General features: G+C 36.2%; 1 protein-coding gene across 2 annotated transcripts in view; it reads right to left on the bottom strand.

Moving 5' to 3' along the window:
* The window catches only part of Pi3K59F (phosphatidylinositol 3-kinase 59F), a 50,161-nt gene extending 35,074 nt beyond the window's left edge, over positions 1-15,087 (bottom strand). The window contains exons 1-3 of one of the 2 annotated variants that reach the window (XM_069837951.1): positions 14,841-15,087; positions 9,771-9,959; positions 4,028-4,184 (exon numbers count right to left, since the gene is read on the bottom strand). In XM_069837951.1, coding sequence (XP_069694052.1) covers positions 4,028-4,184; positions 9,771-9,959; positions 14,841-14,911 — 417 coding nt within the window. In that variant the 5' untranslated portion in view covers positions 14,912-15,087. The remainder of the gene's footprint in view (positions 1-4,027; positions 4,185-9,770; positions 9,960-14,840) is intronic. The other variant, XM_069837945.1, reaches the window with a different exon arrangement.
* Between the last annotated feature and the right edge of the window lie 6,339 nt (positions 15,088-21,426).

Genomic DNA, 21,426 nt, shown 5'->3' with positions numbered 1-21,426 from the left:
TGTTACCTTTTCACGCGATAATGGCTGAACCGATTTAAAATGAAAATTGGAATATAAATTAAGTTCGTTGTAACTTAGAATTTAGGCTATATGGCATTCAAAATATTTTATTTAAAAGGGGGGTTATAAGGGGGCTTGAATTAAATAAATCGAAATATCTCCCTTATTATTAATTTTCATGAAAAATATTACATAGCAAAAGTTTCTTTAAAAATAATTTCCTATAAGTTTTATTCTATGCAAAATTTTGATAGGACCGATATTTAATGAGATGAGTTTCAAAATTACAATAACAACGCCATCTAAGGCAGTGTAATGAAATAAAAAACAAATGACTTCGTCTATAAGGGGCCTTGGACAACAACAATCGAAAGCTATGAAACATAGCCTACAGAGAATATTTCTGTGTTTATATGAAGTAATATCGGAAGCTAAATTAACCGATTTGTATAATTAATTATTATTTCACCATTGGAAAGTGTAGTTTCTCTAGATGTACATAATGCTATAATTATTACAGTAACTTCTGAGTGAATCGAGGACAGGTAAGAATAAAATAGCTTCTTATGCACAGAAAACTTGATAGGCTATTCTGTACATTCGTTTCCTGCATTTCCTAAAATAATTTTTATGACCAAATGAGTGGTCTCTGGATCAAAATGATCGCATTTTAATTTTTTTAATACAATTTAAATTAAGTAACATAATAAACTATATATCCTTCTATCAAACACGAATGTTCCCTGGATCAAATGTCCTATTTTAATTATGTAATTACTTTATATTTATTTCTAATGGGTGCAGTGGAGCGCATGGGTAAGGCTAGTATATTAATATTTACCTGATGGTCAAAGTGGGTGAATTTTATCCATTTACAAAACACACTGAATAGTTATTATAAAACAGAAAGCATCTACCTGACATGGAACAAAATTACCCTCAATGAATTCGAAACTGAAAGAATGAGATAGATAATAAGCAGGGAACGGATTTATATGGACTAAAAATATATGAAATATGTAAATATATATGTAGTTATTTTTACCAAAATATGGAATTAAATATGGATTTTTACCAAAATATGGAATTAAATATGGACTTAAAATTATAAAAAAATGACTATGTACGTTAAATATTGGTACATTTTAATCAAACTAAACAAAAAATATAATGGACGTACCTTATCTTCCAATGTAGTTTCAACAAAACACAATTTTTATTGTCTGTTACCATAACAATAGGTTACAAACATTTCTTTCAAGTGCTGAAAAGTGAATCTTCTTCTATTGTCTCTGAGGATAGATTTATACTGACTAAAAGAGCGTTCGACGTCACAAGAAGTAACTGGTACATAATTCAATTTCACAATGTCTGCTGGGGATAAGTCCAAGTTAATCTTCACTGTTGATTCACCACTCATCACAGCAACAACCTTTTGTAGTTCTTCATATCCAGGGTTTTTTGAAAGTACAGTGTCCACCTTAGCTCTTACTGCATCTGCAACTTTACCTCTACCACGATTCAATTGTTCCACAGTACTATTTATAATTTCAAAACTTTCAGATAGTGAAAGGTGCCTATTTTGGAGACTTTTGGGCGTTTTTATGATGCATGAAAATGTATGCTGAATGTGAGCTAAGTCATTCTTCACACTTATGTCACAGGTAACTGTTTTCGCAGTATCAATTGAGACTGCATCTTCAGAGTCCAATGCAAGGAGAACATTGTTAATAGAGTCTATATGTTCGGCATAATATTCAACTGCTTCTAGCCATGTACCCCATCTAGTTAAAATTGGCTTTGGTGGCAATGGAATTTCAGGGTACATTTCTTTCAACACGTTAACTCTACTGGGAGCTTTGAGAAATACTTTTTTCACTGATGAAATCAACAAATCTACTTTAGGGAAATTATCTCTGACCACTTCTGCCACACGATGAAATGCATGCGCCACACAAGTAAAATGAGTCAATTTAGGATATACAACAGATAATGCTTGTCCAGCTTTGACCATATAAGGGGCAGCATCGCTAATAAAGAATAACACATTATCGTACATAATACCCTTTGGCCACAGGATACCCATAGCTTCGTTGAACAGTTTAACTATAGTTTTGTTATTGCACTTTTCTAGAACATCACAATGTAAAAGAATTCGTTCAGAATATTGTTCACTTAACAAACCGATAACTACATTACCAACAAGTCTACCTTCTTTGTCGGGAGTCTCATCAATGGAAACCCAAATTGAACTATCTTTAATTTCATCTCTTATCTTCTGTATTGTCTCATCGTAGATGGATGGAGCATACGTCTTCCTAAGTGTTGACTCATCCGGGATTGTATGTTGAGTATATTTTTCAAGGAATTCCCTGAAGACCTTATTCTTTAGTTTGTAGAGAGGAATATCAGCAGAGATGAGAGAACGGCACAGGTCGATGTTAAACTCAGATCTTACATTCGATGTTGTTGGTTGTGTTAAAAACAATTGTCTCTGCTTGGAATTTAGTTGTTTGTTGGCCTGATGTTTACTAGTTGTAATGTGTTGTTGCACCAGGAACTTTTGTGTAGATGATACTGCACACTGACACAAATTACAAAATAATATTTTATTGTCAGTTGATAAACCATCTTCTTTAAATTCTGAAATGTAACTTGTTAGTTTTGATTTTAAATTGACTGAATGACGTACTTTTGGCATATTTACCGTCTTTATAGTATGATTTACAAAACTGAACCTATGTGTACTCTGACTGGCATTTAACTGTTGAGCTGCACAACTGAAGTCTGTTAAAAATTTTAAATTAAATTAATACAGTTTTGTAACTTACTTTCCCATTGTTGATAGGACTGCTAATTTTCAAATAACTCTGATGTTAAAGGGATTACTGAACATGTGTTTAAATCTCTATTGTTGAAATGTATTTTTAAAAGTTAATGGAATTTTGTTTTGTTTTATTGTTAAACCTAATATAATATGGACTGTTTTATATGAAATATGGAAAATATATGGAAATTAACGAAAATATGTACTAAACTCTAAAATATGGAAAAATATGGAAAATAAAAGTAGGATTTTTCAACCCTACACATTGTGAAACATAAAGATAATGCAAAATATAAATTATATTAGCTTTATAAGTAAATATGTATTTACATATAAATCCTTTCCCTGATAATAAGTTATCACACAAATTCCTCCTCCTAGTTTCAATTAAGTATGTTACATCATCAATAATTTAAAAATGAATAAAGTTCCAGGGCCGGATAACATTCTGCCAGGATTAATTAAAAGTGGTTTATTTTCATTATCTCTGCTGTGGATTACTTGAGATAGTTTTATGTCTTCATAATCTTAGCAAAATTTGGCTGCATTTGGACGTCATTTACTTGGTACTCAAGCTGCTTAAAATTTTAAGTTTTAATGAAGCATTAACAATGTAGAACTTACTTGATAAATATTGAACATATTTTTAATATATGACTTAATGTAATATATTTTATCACCATTACTTCTGTCTTTTCTATAATACTGTGAGGAGATTCTAATATCGTATCTATATTTTGACAATATAACAGTTCAGACTCAAAATACAGATTATTTTATATATTGTTGTTAAGGCTCAGAAGAGAATAAAAAATCTCCATACTCATAACTTCTACTCAATTGATTAATTCTTTATGCTTGTAAATTGAATTAATCTGCTATGTATTGTACAATTTTGTGTAACTTTTGATTTGTTCCACAACTCAATGGTAAAATGTATTCAGACAGAAGGTGGACATTTTGAATATTTTATTTAAGATGATATTAACAGTTAGGTGTCACAGACAGACCTTTGTAAGGTGATGTGAACAGTTAAATGTCACAGACAAATTTTGAAAGCTCGGAAATCAAGCATTACTGGCCTTACGTTGATATAGACTATTACTTTTATTGTCCTGAAGATATGACATGTATTTTTGAGACACCCAGTACAATGACATAATAATGATGATATGATGCATTGTGAAATCAGTACTATACCTGTCTAAACACTCCATGTTTACCAAATAAGGAAATTGTAGTTCCTCCAACAGGCTGGATCTTCGAAGGACCAATTGTATCATACACAGTCAGTGCTAGCTGAGCATTACGAGGCAGGTCACTGAACATAACTGGCAATGTCACCCATTCATTCCAACTACAAGAATAAACACAATTACTGTAGAAAAGACATTGAAGAACTGTACATTTTCATTATTGATTGTCAGTATGCAAGGCAAATTTTAACAAATCTTACCAATTACATACTGACAGAAAAAAAAAACTGCACCGCTTGAGATATTTTCAAATCAAAGCTATTTAATTGATTAAAAACAATTATCAACACATTTCCAAATTGTCTTTATTCTTATTTATTTGACTCTTCTGAAATAGGCCTATCGAATGTAATATTTACTGAACAAAGTAATTCTAACAGAAATTATTCAATTCTATAAATTTACCTTTTTTTTTTCACGAGATTTAATATTCATAAAGAAAATTGTATTTATTTCTTTTTTTTACTCGGGATTTTTCTGGCAGTTAGGTACAATTACGAACGCTTCCAGCTTCCACAGTGTGTTCCTATTTTTGTCTTCAAAGATAACCTGCAGCCTCTTGGGCACACTTCTGATTGTGCCACAATTTCTACCTGCGAGATGCAATCCCATTATCCTATAAAAACTTTCTGTAGCTGTTCATAAAATGTCCTTCCTGTACATGCTCAGTTGGATTGAAATCCGGACTCTGTGCTGGCCATTGCATGAGTTGGATGCCTACTCGTTGAGATACTGGAGGACCACACGAGGACGTGCATTGTCCTGCATGAGCACGAAATCAACAGCAATATATTGTTGGAAAAGGAAGAAGTAATTTTTTTCCAAGGATTTCTTCAATATAGCAATGAGCCATAAGAGACGGTCTGATCAGACAGTTACTTAGATTAGGAAGTTTTGAAATGAAGGCCCAGTAAGCAGTGGCGGCTCGTGAACTTGTGGATTGGGAGAGCTGCAGTAGATTTCGGTACATGCAAATTTCACTTCTTGATACCATTACTAATAAGTATAGGACAAAAATAAATGCACTACATATCGAAAAACCAAAACTTCCTGACTTAGTTGGGAGATGTCTGTGGGACCATTTGCTAATCCCTAAGAAAAACTAATACCATCGATTTCAGTCTGAATTTCAGATCGACAGACACTCAACTTACAATCTACCAGTTCATTCTGAATTGTCTTAGAATAACCTTAAACAGTGGCATGTTCCAAATGATTTTTGAGAGGCTCGTTTAGATTACTCACGAACTGTAGCAACCCACGAAACACATCAGGGTTCTTCGAATCTTTTTTCATCATGTCCCCTAAGGGAAAGTTCATATTGGCCACAAAATTTGATACAATCAATATTTTTTTTTTTAAATAATTTCACGATTTTTTCTCACTTCTTGATTATGTTTGAGAATGTTTGTTGTGTTTGTTTCACTTAATTGCACAGCAGTATGAGTTGCGTAACAAAGCCAATGAAACAACATTTTTCAGGTGAGACTGCGAAGATTCGTGCATTTTGCTTTTTAGGAGCAAATGTCCTAAATCTGTCACACCACTCCTAATCCATGCAGCATCACCACTGAAGAGGAGGCAAGGAAAACAAAATACAGATTTTTTTTGTTCACATCCACGTAACCACAAATGCTTAGCGTAAATTTCATTGTTATACTTCCTTACATATATGCACTATTTCGGATGGATGAAGATTAAGTAAGATTTAAGTCGGGTAACGGACGACCTTTTAATTTCACTTCATTACATTAATATTCTCCGCAAGGGAAAGTTGAGAAAAATAAAATTAATATTCCGTAATTCACACACACTCATGCTTGCAAATTTGCACTGGTTAAGTTACGGTACTAAGATGTCACACCAAAGCAACACTCAAATACACTGATAGTCAACAATATTCTAAAACTGGAAAAGAAGTCTCTTTCGTATTTTACGTGCTATATCAAAAGGATTCTACTCGTGCAATCATTTTGATTTAAGGCAAATATTAGGTTCTGCTGGAGGCTGGATATATACGTAATAATAAGGCAAAAAATATTAATTTCGTTATATTAACTCGTTAAGCATGTGAAAAGAAAATAAAAATTTTGTCATTAAGTTTCAAGGGAATAGAGAATCCATTTGACGTATCATTACAATAGCAGTGTGGGAGGAGAGGAAAGATCCCTTGTGGCCTGGCTCTGCAAACCACTGCAGCGAGATATGAGTTTTAAACAGCAGCAGTTTCCCTCTGCTTCCCTTCACTTCTCTACCCCCTGACCATGCAAGACACACTCTCTATGAGCTGACCACCCTGCAGATCCCAGGACGACTTTGAATGCAGTGTCAATTCCAATACAGTCGACGCACAAAAAGATTATGCATAAGATAATAGTACATATTCCCGGCCAGATGAAATAAAAAGCAATTTACCAATAAAAGCTGTAACAATTCTTCTAAAAATTAAAATAAATATTATTTTTATTTTCCTGTCAAAGCAGGGAGTGCTGCAGCTCCGCAGCTCTTATGGACGAGCCCCCCCTGCCGGTAAGTATGTTTGTATAAACATGACATAAATCTAAGAAGAAATCTTAAAAGCTTTTTATGGAATGGCAGGACCGATTCTGTGAGTGTGAATTATGAATGTCTCCAGTAGAGAGAAGCATAGACCATTTAATTTTCTGAGACTGTCCAGAATGCACTGAAAATGAATTAAAGGTTGCTGTCATGGACTAGCTAAATCAACATATGCCCACTTTTTACAATGAGGAATACTCAAACTGGTCTCGAGGTAAAGTAAGTTCCAAAGTGTTCAAGTGACTGTGTAGCAAACTAGGTTAAGGTATGAGGCAAAGCTTATATATCAGTGTCTTTAAGTCATTCAAGAATTTTAGAGAGCTTTGAAGAGAGACATTGCCCACGACCCCTGGTATTTTCTTATTTGAAACTCCTTCAGTAATGTTAATTGCTTCATTTAGTGGAAGAGATGCACCTTCCAGGTATTCAATGGTAGCAGAAAAGTCAGCAAAATGAGTTTTGATGAATGAAAGAGAAGCGGTGTGTTTTCTATCCTGAAGAGCATTTCAGTTTTTTCAGTTTTGTCCTCTATATGTGCAGAAATTTAATTCGAATAAATGAAATCAATCAATCTTCTTAATGTATCCAGCTGTTTGCCGACAACATAAAGTCCACTATAGTCCACTGTAGTATATTCAGTTGTTGTTTTTCACGAGAAATGAGGGGTATTTTGATCGGTGTTCATTATAGATGCCTGTTTTTAGTAGCCAGAGTTGGGGTGTATCGAATAAATGAAACTTTACATTCTGAAAATCCTTTCAAACATTCATTATCATAATACACTGCTCTCTTAAACTGACTGAGCATATTGGAAATTAAATCAATGGCTTTCCCAAAACACGCTATGAAATGTTTCACAGCAAAACTATTTTTATCTCGGAAAAGTAGTAAAAAGGAGCAAAATCATATTACAGTTTTTTTGTTTCAAATACCTTGAAGAATAATCTCCTGAAATTAATGACATTACTTGAATGGGTTATTTATGAAAGGGCCTAAGTCATTATTTTGTGAAAATGGGTTTGTAATGTAATACTGCTCTTTGGGTGTAGATACATCGATTTAGATATGAAGAGGACTAAGTTTCACACTCTAATGCTTAGTAGAAATTTATGATACAATCTTTATTTCAGTCTTAATTTCAAAATTTCGGCCTGTAAGCATTTTTTCTTAAATTGCTAACAATTTAGTATTCAAGACTTAGGCACTTTCATAAATAACCCATTCACTTATGGTTCACCCTATATATTAGAATGAATGGATTTATTTTGTAATGCCAACTTTTTCTCTCTCTCTGGAAAGTACAAATTAACCTCTTTTAAGCTCTTAACTCCTTTTAGCTGTTTTTAGAATCTATAGGATTCACACATTCGGATCCCGTGGGTATGAAATGGGGGGGGGGGGATCTTGGCCCTACGAAATTAGATACTGTATCTGAATTATTCTTCACGAAACCAATACTTAACAGCGTATTCCAAATCTCACCAGTCCGGTGGCATCAATGACGTCACATTGCAGCAAAATAAGGAACAAAACTGCTGGAAGGATCGATGGCTGTCATGGCGACTGTACAAGTTGTTGTCTGTGTTACGCCAGCAAAATTTTGCGAAATTTCGTACTCCCATCTCTTTCAAAGAAAAGATAGCATAAACAATTTATTTCTTGAACCGGTAGTAATAATGGGTCCGTTGACATGTTTGCTCATAAGCCATTAACATATTGTTTTTACGTTGTGCTCATTACAAACAATACAGCAGAACACACCGCCATGACACAACAGTGCACGATGTCATTCGTCTGCTAATTCCAGCCCTATACAAGAACCAATCAGATTCACTGATGGCAGCTGATGGAGACTGCCACCACCTCTGCAAGTTGATGGCACTGGTGCGGCACCGGTGGAGCATCAATGACATCATCGGTGGAATTCGGAACACCATGATGCCATCGGATTGCTCACCGGTGAGATTCGAAATACGCTCTAAGCCTGGTTCAGACGGTGCTAGTTTCTGTGATGGATTCCAAGGTGGCTGCGCTGATGGCTGCCCTGCGTGCTCACTGGCTGGCTCCCGTGTTGCCTACGGTGATGGTAGTTGTTCACACGGAGCTGACTCTTTTCACAGTTCAAATTGGAAAATCATCTGCTGTTTCATCTGTTGCCAACACTCATGGTCAAAAAGAAACTAAACCGTGAGTGGAAGACAACTAAAGTCCTACATTAACAGTAGTAAATGTCGTAATAAAGTAATTAAGCCATAAGTGCAAAACAGCTGAAGTCCGATATTTAATTGTTCTTCCTTAGAAACTAAAGAATATAGAAAAAAAACAGGTTTAGTTGGAAAACAACGAACATGGCGACATGGTCTCAATGGTGATATTATATCATCATCTTTGGTTTCAGCCTGCAAACCATCACGAAAAATAGCAAGCAACGAGCTAGAAGTATTCTACTTCTAGCTCGTTGATAGCAAGAAACCTATATTTGTTTTTTTTTTAAAGATGGGACATGACAGTCAAGCGGCCGAGCTTGGAACTACAGTGCCATGTTGCCAATATGGACGACCACGCTGCCAGCTGATGGAAGCTAGCAATTCTCGTTAAGATGGCTGACGTTAAAAGATTCATTGACAATTGACGCGAAGGTAAGAAAACAATACAAAATCGACAGAGAATCAAAGACGAAACGTGTCAATGCTAACATTGTGTGCACAATAAATTTCGCCAAGAGAGCTATTAAGCACTCGTCATGTGCGAATTGTAGGTTTGGCAACTCAACCGTTGTTACCATAGCAACAGGCCTACCATGCTATGTGACATTCAGTTGTTTTTCCGATCGCAACACTCCTGTCATGTCCCATCTTTCAAAAAAACAAGTATACCTTCGAAATCCGTCAAGCTAGCCATCCAAGGAGCCACCAGAGCGCATTACTTCCAGCAAGTGACCACGCAGACTACCCATCAGCGCAGCCACCTTAGAATCCATCACAGAAACACCCAACGTCTGAACCACGCTTTATATATGGAAATTTATGGTCAATAAATGATAGATCCATAATATATGACACGATGCCAAAAGCACCCAATTCATTCACCTCCTCTAACTATCAATTGAATTAACTCATGATACTTACTTCCATCGTGTTGTGAAGGCCTTGTAAGATGTTGAAACTGGTAGAGCTATTGGTCGACCATCTGCAAATATTTGACATACTACCATCAAATCGGCATAACCATCCTGGTATAGCCCAGAAAATTTCAGCATAGGATCAGAAAGAAGCTTGTCATACTCTGGTTTCTGCCGTTTGCCTTCTAGTGTTCCTCTGTTGAAAGATAACAGCAGTAATTATCGATAAGTCCCTAATACAAACAACAACCAAATTTCTCCGTTTACAAATTGATAATATATTAAATTGGAAAAATCATGTTAAAGAATTATCCTCAAACTAAATTCAGCATGTTTTGCTATTAGATCTATGCAAGAGACAGTAAATATCAATACCTTAAAAATAATATACTTTGCATACTTCCACTCAGTACCTAATGAGTTTTGGAATAGTATTCTGAGGAAATTCTACAGATAACAGTACATTCCTACAAGAAAGAGTAATTACAATAATAGTAGATGCTAAATCTAGGAAATTGTGTAGGACTATTTAATGCCCATGACTTGTCAGTATATATTTTTTCATTCTTAAACTTCCTTGTATATAATCGTGAAAACTTTGTACAGTAACTAATTCAACAGTTCATAGCATAAATACTCGTAAAAAAAAATTCATACTCCACTGGTAAATCTATCACGCTATCAAAAAGGAGTGTGTTATATTGCAGTAAAAATTTTTAATAACCTCCCTGTGGATATAAAAGATCAAACTCAAAACAAGATTATTTAGGGCCAAATTAAAGAAGTACCTAATTTCTCACGCCTTCCATTCTGTAGGTGAATTTCTAACATTCAACAATGCTGCATGAATATTTCTGTCTTGTATTAAGTATTGATATTAACCCCTTGTGTTGTGGGCCTTATTGTAAAACTCTTCTGTAGCCTATATATTTTCGGTCAGCACATCTGGCCGCGAAACCAGGTGGCCCGGGTTCGAATCCTGGTCGGGGCAAGTTACCTGGTTGAGGTTTTTTCCGGGGTTTTCCCTCAACCCAATACGAGCAAATGCTGGGTAACTTTCGGTGCTGGACCCTGGACTAATTTCACCGGCATTATCACCTTCATTTCATTCAGACGCTAAATAACCTAAATGTTGATACAGCATAGTAAAATAACCCAATAAAATAAAAAAAAGCCTATATATTTCAACTAAACTGTGATTATAATTGAGACTTTGTAGTATTATTAAGATTCTTTTGACATGCTCCATATTCTAGCTGTGAAGCAATGTACGGATACCATGGAATGTAAATAAATACAATACAATATATACTGGGTGTTCATTTCAAAGTGTGTCATGACGTCACTGTTGATGAGTCAGCGATTTGAAGCGAGTTTCAGCTTTTGTGTTAAAGAAGTTGCCTATTAATCAAGACATTCAATCTGAACTTGAGAACGTGTACGGTATAACTTGAACATCGTAGCAACAGATGGCGGTCTGTAAAGTCTGTGTGCTACCATAACCTCTTTCGAACTGTGTTTTGCGCGGCCAAGTCGTAAACAGGGTATTTGTTATCATCGGTTGCGTACGGCAACATTCCACAACACAAATCAAATGCTCCGTGTCCATGTTGACCGTCGAAATTAATGTCAACAAATACTGTACGTAAGTAATCGTCTTAACCCTCTCCCATATCCCGACAGTAAGAAAAAACTCACCTCAGTACATGTTTCGAAACAGTTCACATTCCTGCCACTACCGGCGTTACCGTACATATCGGTAAATACTCTTCTGAATGAATGCCGTACTTGCTAGGCAACTTCTCTGGCATATAAGTAATACACCTCTGTGGAAGTGTAGGAAGATTGAATTCTCTAGGCTCATCGACTAGCCACATGACGGCATACAGTGAGCCATGACACACTTGGAACTGAACACCCAGTATATGTGTATTAAATATGTAATATAATAATATAATAAATTAAATTTTATTTACATTTTCATGCAATGTTCAAAGAGCGGGATAGAGACAAAGGTGGTGCTAGCTAAGAGGCTTTGGTGGGCTAATGCCCTTTCAAAGTTGACCTACAGTATGGAGGCTATTCCTTTCTCCTCCTCATTTCACACAAACAGTAAGAGTGCAGCTAAAACAAACGTATGAGAACACTTACTTCCAACGCAATTTAGCCTACACATTCTTTTAGCTTATAATTTCTGTTTAGCATTTCAAAAACCTTCTACTGGGTGAACAGTATAGAGCAGAACAGGTTTCACGGCCGGCAGGCTATGCGCTCGGAGGTGGGGGGGACTCAAGGCCACGCGAGGCCGTGAAATCTGTTCTGCTCTATACTGTTCACTCAGTATTATCACTATGCATAAACTGGAAATTTTAATTTATATATGTTTCGCGTCTAACGTGAGCAAATGGAAAATGAATCGTTGATCAACATGGTGGACATCGAGGGTCAGTGACGGGTTAGGTTTGGTTTGGTTTGTTCAGGCTTTTGATATGCCAATAAAAACGTTATTCGCTGACTCTGCAGCAGAACTGCAAAACATGATTGAGGAACTAAATATCAAAAGTACTTACATTGGACTGACCATGAACAACACTAAAACAAAAGTGATGACAAACGCACAGGAGATCCCAATCAGAGTAGGTGACACAGAATTGCAGTATGTCTCTGAATTTGTGTATTTGGGTCAACTTGTTACCTTCTCACAAAGAAACCACAAAGAGATCAATAGAAGAATTTCATTGGCATGGAAGGCATTCTGGAGCCTGAAGTTCATATGGACGGACAAGTCAATAAACCGCGATCTCAAGTTCGAGGCACTAGAGACATGTATAATCCCAGTTTTGCTATACGGCTGCCAAACTTGGACATTGTCTGAGAGACAATGCTCAAGTATACAAACATGTCAGAGGAATCTGCAAAGAAAAATACTGGGCACCACGCTACGAGACAGAATGACAAACGAAACACTACAAAGACCGATGAACACTACTGACGCAGCAGAACGAGCCACGGCAACGAAGTGGACCTGGGGGGACATGTGGCGAGACTACGTCAGACGAGATGGACCCATACAGTCACGATGGGACCCCTACATCGGAAAGAGAGGACAGGGAAGACCACGGCTCAGATGGTCTGACATGTTTACCAAAGAGGTGGGGAAACAATGGTCGAGGCCAGCAAAAAACAGAGTTTTGTGGAAAGAACTAGGGAAGGTCACTGTAAATAGATAACGTAATCAGTGTTAAGATATTGTAAATAGTAAAGTCAGTATTAGTGAAAGTGTAAGATAAGTTTTGTAAATAGTAAAGTCAGTGTTGAGAAAGTGTCAGGTAAATAGTGTAAATAGCAATCAGTGTTCGTCAAAGTGCCAGTGTCAGTATAATGTGTGTAATGCAAGAAAAAAAATGAACGAAGAACAGTGCTGAGACTAGTTAAAGTTGAACAGGGTTATTAACCATGTCACAAAAGTAGTATACACAACAAGCTCGCCTGGATTGGCTCACCAAGCGAGTACACTTGAGCCATCCCTGTCGAGGGGGTTCTAACCCCATCACAGGAGGCCTGTGCCCAACATGGGACATCATGGCTAACATTCATTCATTCATTCACATTCATTCACTAAAAACGTATATAGCCTATACAAGGCATACCAAAAATCCTTAACAAACCTAACCTGTCACTAATCCTCGATTATGTCACTGATATCCGTTATATTGACAAACGTTTTCTAACAAATTACCGTATCGTTTGCCGATAAGTAAAACTATTTCATATTTTAAACATTTACTTTGTCAGACAATAATCTATATACTCAGACCACAACTTGTTAGCACTGGGCACTATCAAGAAATGAACTGCTGGCGTCGTAATTGGTCAGACTGTAATCTAACATAACCCATCACAACCTAAACTGACCTTACCCACCCCTAACCCAAGCTGAACTAAGCTAGGTTACTTTCGGTTAGGTTAGCTTAGTTTAGCTTGAGTTAGAGTTAGTTAAGGTAAGGTTAGGTTAGGTTGTGATAAGTATGTTTGGTTGCAGTCGAAATTATGTGTTTCCGAAATTTTTATAGCCTATTACCTTTTGCAAATCGAGTATAAAATCGTCGTTTGCGAAAAGAAAAAAAAAGTTCGAAAAGCGTGGGATGGTCGTCCTCCAAAATTACCTCCATGCTTAAGTCTCATAAGACGATTCCAGCTCGCCAAACCCAATACTACCCAGGTGGCTATTACGTAATCTTCACATAATATAATCATAAATTATTGCATCATCATAAAATAATTGATTAAAGTTAGTTATACAGTTGGCACTAGAGGAAATCGCTGAAATACCTTGAAAATGACTAGAATTTATAGTATAGAATAGTGTAAATTGGATATGATCACTGGGAGAGCTGTATTACATAATTATATTTAATTTCATAAGTGTATGTTTTGGGCAATAATCAGTGTGTTAATGTAGTGATAATTCCATATACAGTATGAGTAGTGCAACAAAAACTGAAATGTGTTGTGTTGTGATAAATGTATTCAAAATTTAGAGCACCACATTGGCAGTGATAAAAGTGTGCAATATTCGTTTACAGTGGCGGATGGATGCTCTACCTTGAATAAATAATTTATTTAACTTACCACACTACTTGACTTGTATGTTAGCAATAACGTATTTTTTATGCTGTATGCCTACACCCATCACCAATTGTGACGGTATCTAAATTTTAGCAACAAATAAGGGAAATTCAATTTTGTACTTTCCCTTTCTACCACTCCAATCTAATCATGTTTATTGTAAATTCGCTTAATGAGCTGTAACAATTAAAACCCTCAAATCAACTGTTAACACGGGTAAGAAAACTGGGCTCACAGAAAACTCAAGACTGAAGGCAATCGTCTTATAGTTTATGAAACAGAGATCGACACAACAAATTTGAAACATTACTCATCGAAGGATTTTCACAGATGGAGAAAACTTGTAAGAAAGTTAAGAAAACATTAGTTTGTTTACAAGTGCATGTCACTGACTTTCGAGTATTTATCACAATGCTTATTTTAAGATCATGCAAAATGAAATCCTTACATTTTAATTTGTATTCTTGTCTCCAGCGAAGAACTATATACATAACAAAATTTGTCATCTAAGTCATCCATGTTACATAAATATCAGTATATCAGTCACAATCACTCTTACTTCTTACAAACGCTGTTGTGAACATGCCCCGAAACTTCATAAACAGCTGGTCCAGTGAAATTTCTACAGCTGATCGAACAAGAGGTACCAACAGCAATTTTAATCAAATCACCAACATTACAAACAGTTGATCTGAGTGAGCGTGTTATAGTCGAAACAACATATGATGAGGTACCAAATAATCAAACATGGCAGCACTTTAGTGCTACCAACCTTGAACGTAAAGCACTAATGTTAATAATGTTATTGTTTCTCTTATCTCGCAATCACTTCTTTTTAAAACTATATTACATTCATCTCTATTATTTAATTTTTATTTATTTTGGTACACACATTCCTCTTTGAAACCTGATAAGCAAGAATTTCAATAAACATATAAGTGGAATAGTAGATAGCCTAATTATATTAAATTGTCCTATTTTTTTCAAGGGCATCATCCCAGAAGGGCATAGTAGACTGTGTTTCTATCACGTGATAGAGTCAGTACTCTTATCTCTTAGGACAGTGAGTCTGTGACGTTCTCAGAACTTTCTCCTCCTTTTTATACCTATTACCCCTACTATTTTCTACTTCATTATTCCTCTATTTTCCCTCCATTTTATCCTGTATTTTCTATCTACTTTCCTTTCTACATTCTCCTCAATATTCCACTATATTTTCCCCTCCACTGTCCCTCTGTTTTCTTTCTATTTTGATCTAATGTATCCTCTCCTTTCTCCCTATTTTATCCTCTATTACCCCCTCTATTTTTCCTTCTATTTGTTTCCCTTTTTCCTCTATTTTCGCCTTTATCTTCTCTATTTCCTCTTGTATATTCCCTCTATTACCCTCTCTATTAAACTCTATTTTTCCCTTAATATTCCCCTTGTTTTCTCTTCTATTTTCCCCTCTATTGTTCCTGTATTCTCCCATCTATTTTCCCTCTACTTTCTCCTCTATGTTCTTTATTTCCCCGTCCAAATTCTTATCTACCTTCAATCTATTATCCCCTCTATTTTCTCTTTTATTGTCTCCTGTATTTTCCATCTATTATCCCCCTCTACTTTTTCTCTATTAACCCTCTATTTTGCCACTTTTATGCCCTCAAATTTCTCTCTATTATCCCTCCATTCCCCCCTTTTTCTTCTTCTCTATTTTTCCTCTATATTCCCCATATTTTCTATTTTTTCCTCTACCTTCTCTCTACCCTTTGCACTATTAACCGCTCTATTTTCTCAGTTATCTCCTCTATTAATACCTCTATTTTCCCTTCTATTTTTCCGTTTATTCTTTCCTCTATTTTCCCCCTATTTGCCATCTTTTCTCTTTACTTACTCTGTTTTCTCTTCATCTTCTCCTCTATATTCTTTCTATTTCCTCCCCAATTTGCTCCTCTATTTTCCCTCTATCTTCTCCTCTATTATTCCCTCGAGAGAGGTAATAGAGAGATAACACAGGACAAATAGAGAAAATAGAAAAGAAAATAGAGGAATAACTACAGAAAAAAATAAAGGCAAAATGGAGGAAAATTATAAAACAAAATAGATGAATAATACAGGCGAAAATAGAAGGTAAAAAAGACAGGAAATAAAGAAGAAAATAGAGGAACAATACAGGATAAAATATACAGTACGAATAATAGAGCAGAAATTAGAAGAGAAAAAAGAAACTAGAAACAAAATAGAGGAGATAATATAAGAGAAAATACAGCGATAATAGAGGGAAAATAGAAGGGTAACAGAGGAGAAAATGGAGAGAAAGTAGAGGGAAAACAAAGAAAAAATACAGGAAAATATAGAGGGGAAAATAGAGAAGAATATACAGGGGAAATAGAGGCCATAATAGACAAGAAAAAAAGGACAAAATACAGGCGAAAATAGAGGGGATAAGAGGAGAAAGAGAAAGGGAAATACGGGGAAAAATAGAGGGAAAATCAAGGAGAAAATAAAGGGGCAAAATGGAGGAAAAATAGAGAAGAATATACAGGGAAAATACACAACAAAATAGAGAAGATAAATAGAAGAAAAATAGAGGCGATGGGATAATAAAAGAAAAGGACAACCAAAACATTCCTAAGAAGTCTCTAATGACTTCAGTTCTTATCATCAGGTGTCTGAATACGAAGACAGCGGCTGCATCCGTGCCACATGCCCAGCCCATCTTCATCTTGCTGCTTTTACCAAACACCTTTGGATTCCATAAATAATCTGAATGTTGTTGGCAAGCCTTTCGTTGCTCGTGCCAGTGAAGTGCATGATACAATAAATTATTATTGATAACAATTAATAAATTTTGTTAGAATTACATCACATGTACAGGAAAAGAATATCATATGTTTTAAGAAGGGAAAGAGAGAGGGGAAGAGGGAGAGGAGGTGGGTGGAGAGAGAGAGAGAGAGAGAGAGCGCATTCAACGTGGAGGAGGCTGCCTCAATCCCTAAGGTAAAATCTGCACTTAGCAGTGACATCTACTGTCCCTGTCTCACGTCCTGAGCTGAGAGCTCCCTAGTTCTTATAACCACGCCTCTTACATCTGCTTGGACCGTCATGGCAGCTGCAGCGTGCAGCACGGCAGCATATTACATGTTCCGAAAACATTATCCTATGCCATTGCAGGGTTCTTTACTATTCATAATATTGGATACTCTAATCGTGGTTACCACTATCGCTATTATCTCTGATGGCGATTTCCTAAAATGTATGTACACACTAGGCCACTCTTTGTTCAGTCTGGACAACTGCTGAATTACCATAGAGCAGCATTTCTCAAAGTATGTTCCGGGGTTCTGTGAGTCCTTATGATTTAAAGTTTTATTTTACACTTTTTTTAGCTTGATTATTTAACGACATTGTATCAACTACTAGGTTATTTTGCAAAAATGGGATTGGTGATAGTGAAATAGTATTTGGAGAGATTACCTGACATTCGGCTTACGGTTGGGGAAAACCTCGGAAAAAATCCAACCACGTAATCAGCCCAAGCAGGAATCGAACCCGCGCCCGAGCGCAACTCTAGCTAGATAGGCATGCTCCTTAGCCGACTGGGCTACTCTGGTGGCTATTTTATACTTCATGATTATTACAAAAATATATAAATGTTACGAAAATATGAATCAATAACAACATGAAACCACCGATAATAATAATAATAATAATAATAATAATAATAATAATAATAATAATAATCCAAGAATATGCATAATAATAATATTCCAATAATATGCGTAATAATAATATGTTTAGTGAACATCTAAAACAGAAAATAATACTTATCACTTTCATCACTGGATTCTCTGCGTATGTGTTCACTAAAACAAAATACCGAAAAGACAAAATGCAGTACAGGAGAAATGAAACTACAAATTTCCGCCGCAAAACCAGATTGCAGGCTTACAAAGCAAATACATTCGTCTCACTGAACAGAATTATTGAGATACTAGCTTTCACTTGTCTGTTAATTATTAAATAATAATAAATATTACAAGGATTCTGCAGTTACCCTTTAGGTTAAAAGGGGTTTTGAGGTGGAAAAAGTCTGAGAAACACTGCCATAGAGGAAAGAGTTTACGGATGTGTACACATAACAGTAATCATGATTAGGTCGATAATCTCTAGTAGAGATTGTGGTCTACTACTGGTATTAGTGTTTAGTTACAGGAATTGATGAGTAGGACATAGTTTGTTTTGTGAGGGGACAGCCTATACATTCGCTTGTCCATGGCTGATCTTGCTCCATAGCTGACGAAAGCAATCCTGAAAAGGCCGATGTGTTGAACGTAGGGTAGTAGGCACATGCGGTACCCAAGACCTCCCACTCTCCCCCTCTCCTTCTCGCCCCGCAAAGAAACAGCTCAGGAAGTGAGACACAGGCAGTATGGCTCTCTTGCTTTCCTCAAGGCACATTTTGGTTAACTTAAATGAAGTTCCCCTAGCGCCAAAAGAAGTCCTTTCACTTCCCATGTATTAATCATTTTGTATCTCTCACTGAAGTGAGGAATACATGGGTTGTAAATAGACTTCTTTTCATCGTTAACGTTATTGGCTTGTTGATCATCCTTCTCAAAATGGACAGTGGGGTCAAGAATGAGGCTTCTTTGATTCCAGCGATCGATGGCTATAATGTCTGCTCCTCTCGTTGACCCATTCTCAGCCAAGCAGTGCACTTCTTCGTAAACCTCCCACTTTGCCTTCCGAAGAGTGGTTGTGATGGAGCTTCTCGCTTTATGGTGGCAATTGTTCCTCAGTAGTTCTCCTTTAGGGTAATAACCCAAAACATGCCCAAGGGTTTCTACTTCGCTGCATCCTGGATGACGACACTTTTGATCTTGAAAGGAACAAGCTGGCACCGATCGTACTGCTGCGATGTTTGTGGACTTTATTCGATATTTCTGATTTTACGCGGGGAAAAAAAAAAAAAAAAAGCTTTCATCTGAAACATGTTTCCTATTAAACCCTTCATATAATGAAAATCTTGTGTTCCAACACCGAACTTACTGCATGAGGAGTCTTGCAGTCCCAAACAATAATCAGCCAATTATCTGATACATTATTGGCAGCACAGCCACGAGCAACAATCAAAACTCACAGTGCATGCTGTCAAGCCAATGAGTGGGATGATAATAATATATCAGCCAGCTTTGGCTCTCAGCAACTAAGATTTTCTACAAATAATCTTACATTCTTGAAGAATGTGTGTTATAAATTTGAGTGGGCCTAATATGCTTGGACAATGTCCTAAAGGCGAGCTGCTGATCAATGCTAGACATCATCGTGTACGACATGCTTTGGCGACATCGTTAAAAACTTTAAATTGGGAGATTCATGAGGAAGTACATTGTGTATCATCAGATGGTTCTTTCAGACGGGCAGACATTACTGCTATTAACGGACGCTTAAAAAGGGCTCTTTTCTTGACCCTACTATCCGTTTCGAAAGAAACCTAAATCAGGCCACTGAAGTTGATATTGAGAAGAAGTCCATATATGAACCTTGTCTGCCTTATCTTTCTCAAAAGTAGAACGTCCCTCTTAAACAATGGTCTGTCATTGGTTTGCTGTTTGGCAGTAAAGGTTCTATTTCCAAATTCACATGGAATTATCTTAAGGAACTTCACATTCCTTTTGATTATGTAATGTCTGTGCTTATAAATATTATCAAGGATTCTCTTCAAATATTACATTATCATCTCTATTTCAATTAATCCACTTATGTTTGCCTTAAACAATTAACTCTCTTTTCACATCACATTATATTGTACATGTTTATTGCATTCAGGACCCTTGTGGTCACTCAAATTCTTTGAGCTGATGTCTATAATTTAGAAAATATATAGTCTCAAAGATGGCTTAACTGAGAAGTTCTAAATTTATTCCTGTGAAAATTTTACCAAAGTGGCTTAACCCTTTACTGGTGTCATGACGTCTGTGAGATGGCTCCAAACTTTTTCACTGAAATCCCTCCTCCTACAAGGCTTATTTGGCTTCCTTCGTTTATGTACCTTCCAGTTGGAGTATTGGTTCTGCGCTGTGAAAGTCGCACGTCCCTCACTATGTTTTATCTTGAGTAAGTGCATAGTAAAATTGACATGCTGTCTCACAGACTTCATGATACCAGTTAAGGATTAACTAGTTCTCTGCATATAGTCTTGAAATGCTACTTCAGATATTATTAAATGTCATTTCAGTTATGCGTTGTTTTTTTCTTCAGACCGCCATAAAAACGTATAAATGAAGTTTTACAGTGTATATTAGTACCAGTGTTACAGAAAAAAAAATATGTGCTATACAGTGAAACCTCTCATTTACGGACATCGAAGGAATATAACAATCTGTCCACATCTGGGAGGTGTCCTTTACTGGGAGGGAGGCTCACCAATCTAACAGTAAATTTATAATATGCATTATGTATCCCTTCACGCTTTAAATGAAATGTTTTACTGTAGTTTAATTATAAATACAGTCTACAGTACTACAGTAAATTCTTTGCAACTTTGAACTACAGTAGATAAGACCGAAAAAACGAAAATGCAGCTGTGCCATGCAATTTTATTCTAGGTCTACAGATACAGTACTGTAATTTACAGTTTTCAACTTAACCTTTACGTTCAGGTGCCATCTCTCTCGAAACAGAACAACTGATTGAAGTGAAGAGAATAATCCTATTAACCATATCATGTGTTGAATACAATTTCAAGATCGCGGAAACCTTGGACCCATCAGACAGGTTAAAATTTATGACTTTGTTTATCTATCCACTTCCAGCTAACAAGGGGTAGCTGGCTGGGCTAGTGGTAGCCTACGAGACCCTTATGTTATGTTTCATGTTAAGGAATTTCTGTACTAAATTTTCCATTTTTATAACACATTATGTCTTCAAAACCAAGTTCTGTCCGCAGTCAGGAGGTAAGGCAAGCTTTGAGACTGTGAAACAGCTATCCGTGTCTGAGAGTGTCCATAAGCGAGAGTTAAATTTATCATTATTTCTATATCATTTCAGTT

This window comes from Periplaneta americana, chromosome 1 (genome assembly GCF_040183065.1).
Source record: "Periplaneta americana isolate PAMFEO1 chromosome 1, P.americana_PAMFEO1_priV1, whole genome shotgun sequence".
In the NCBI taxonomy this organism is placed as follows: domain Eukaryota; kingdom Metazoa; phylum Arthropoda; class Insecta; order Blattodea; family Blattidae; genus Periplaneta; species Periplaneta americana.
This window is presented reverse-complemented; position numbering and strand designations above follow the sequence as displayed.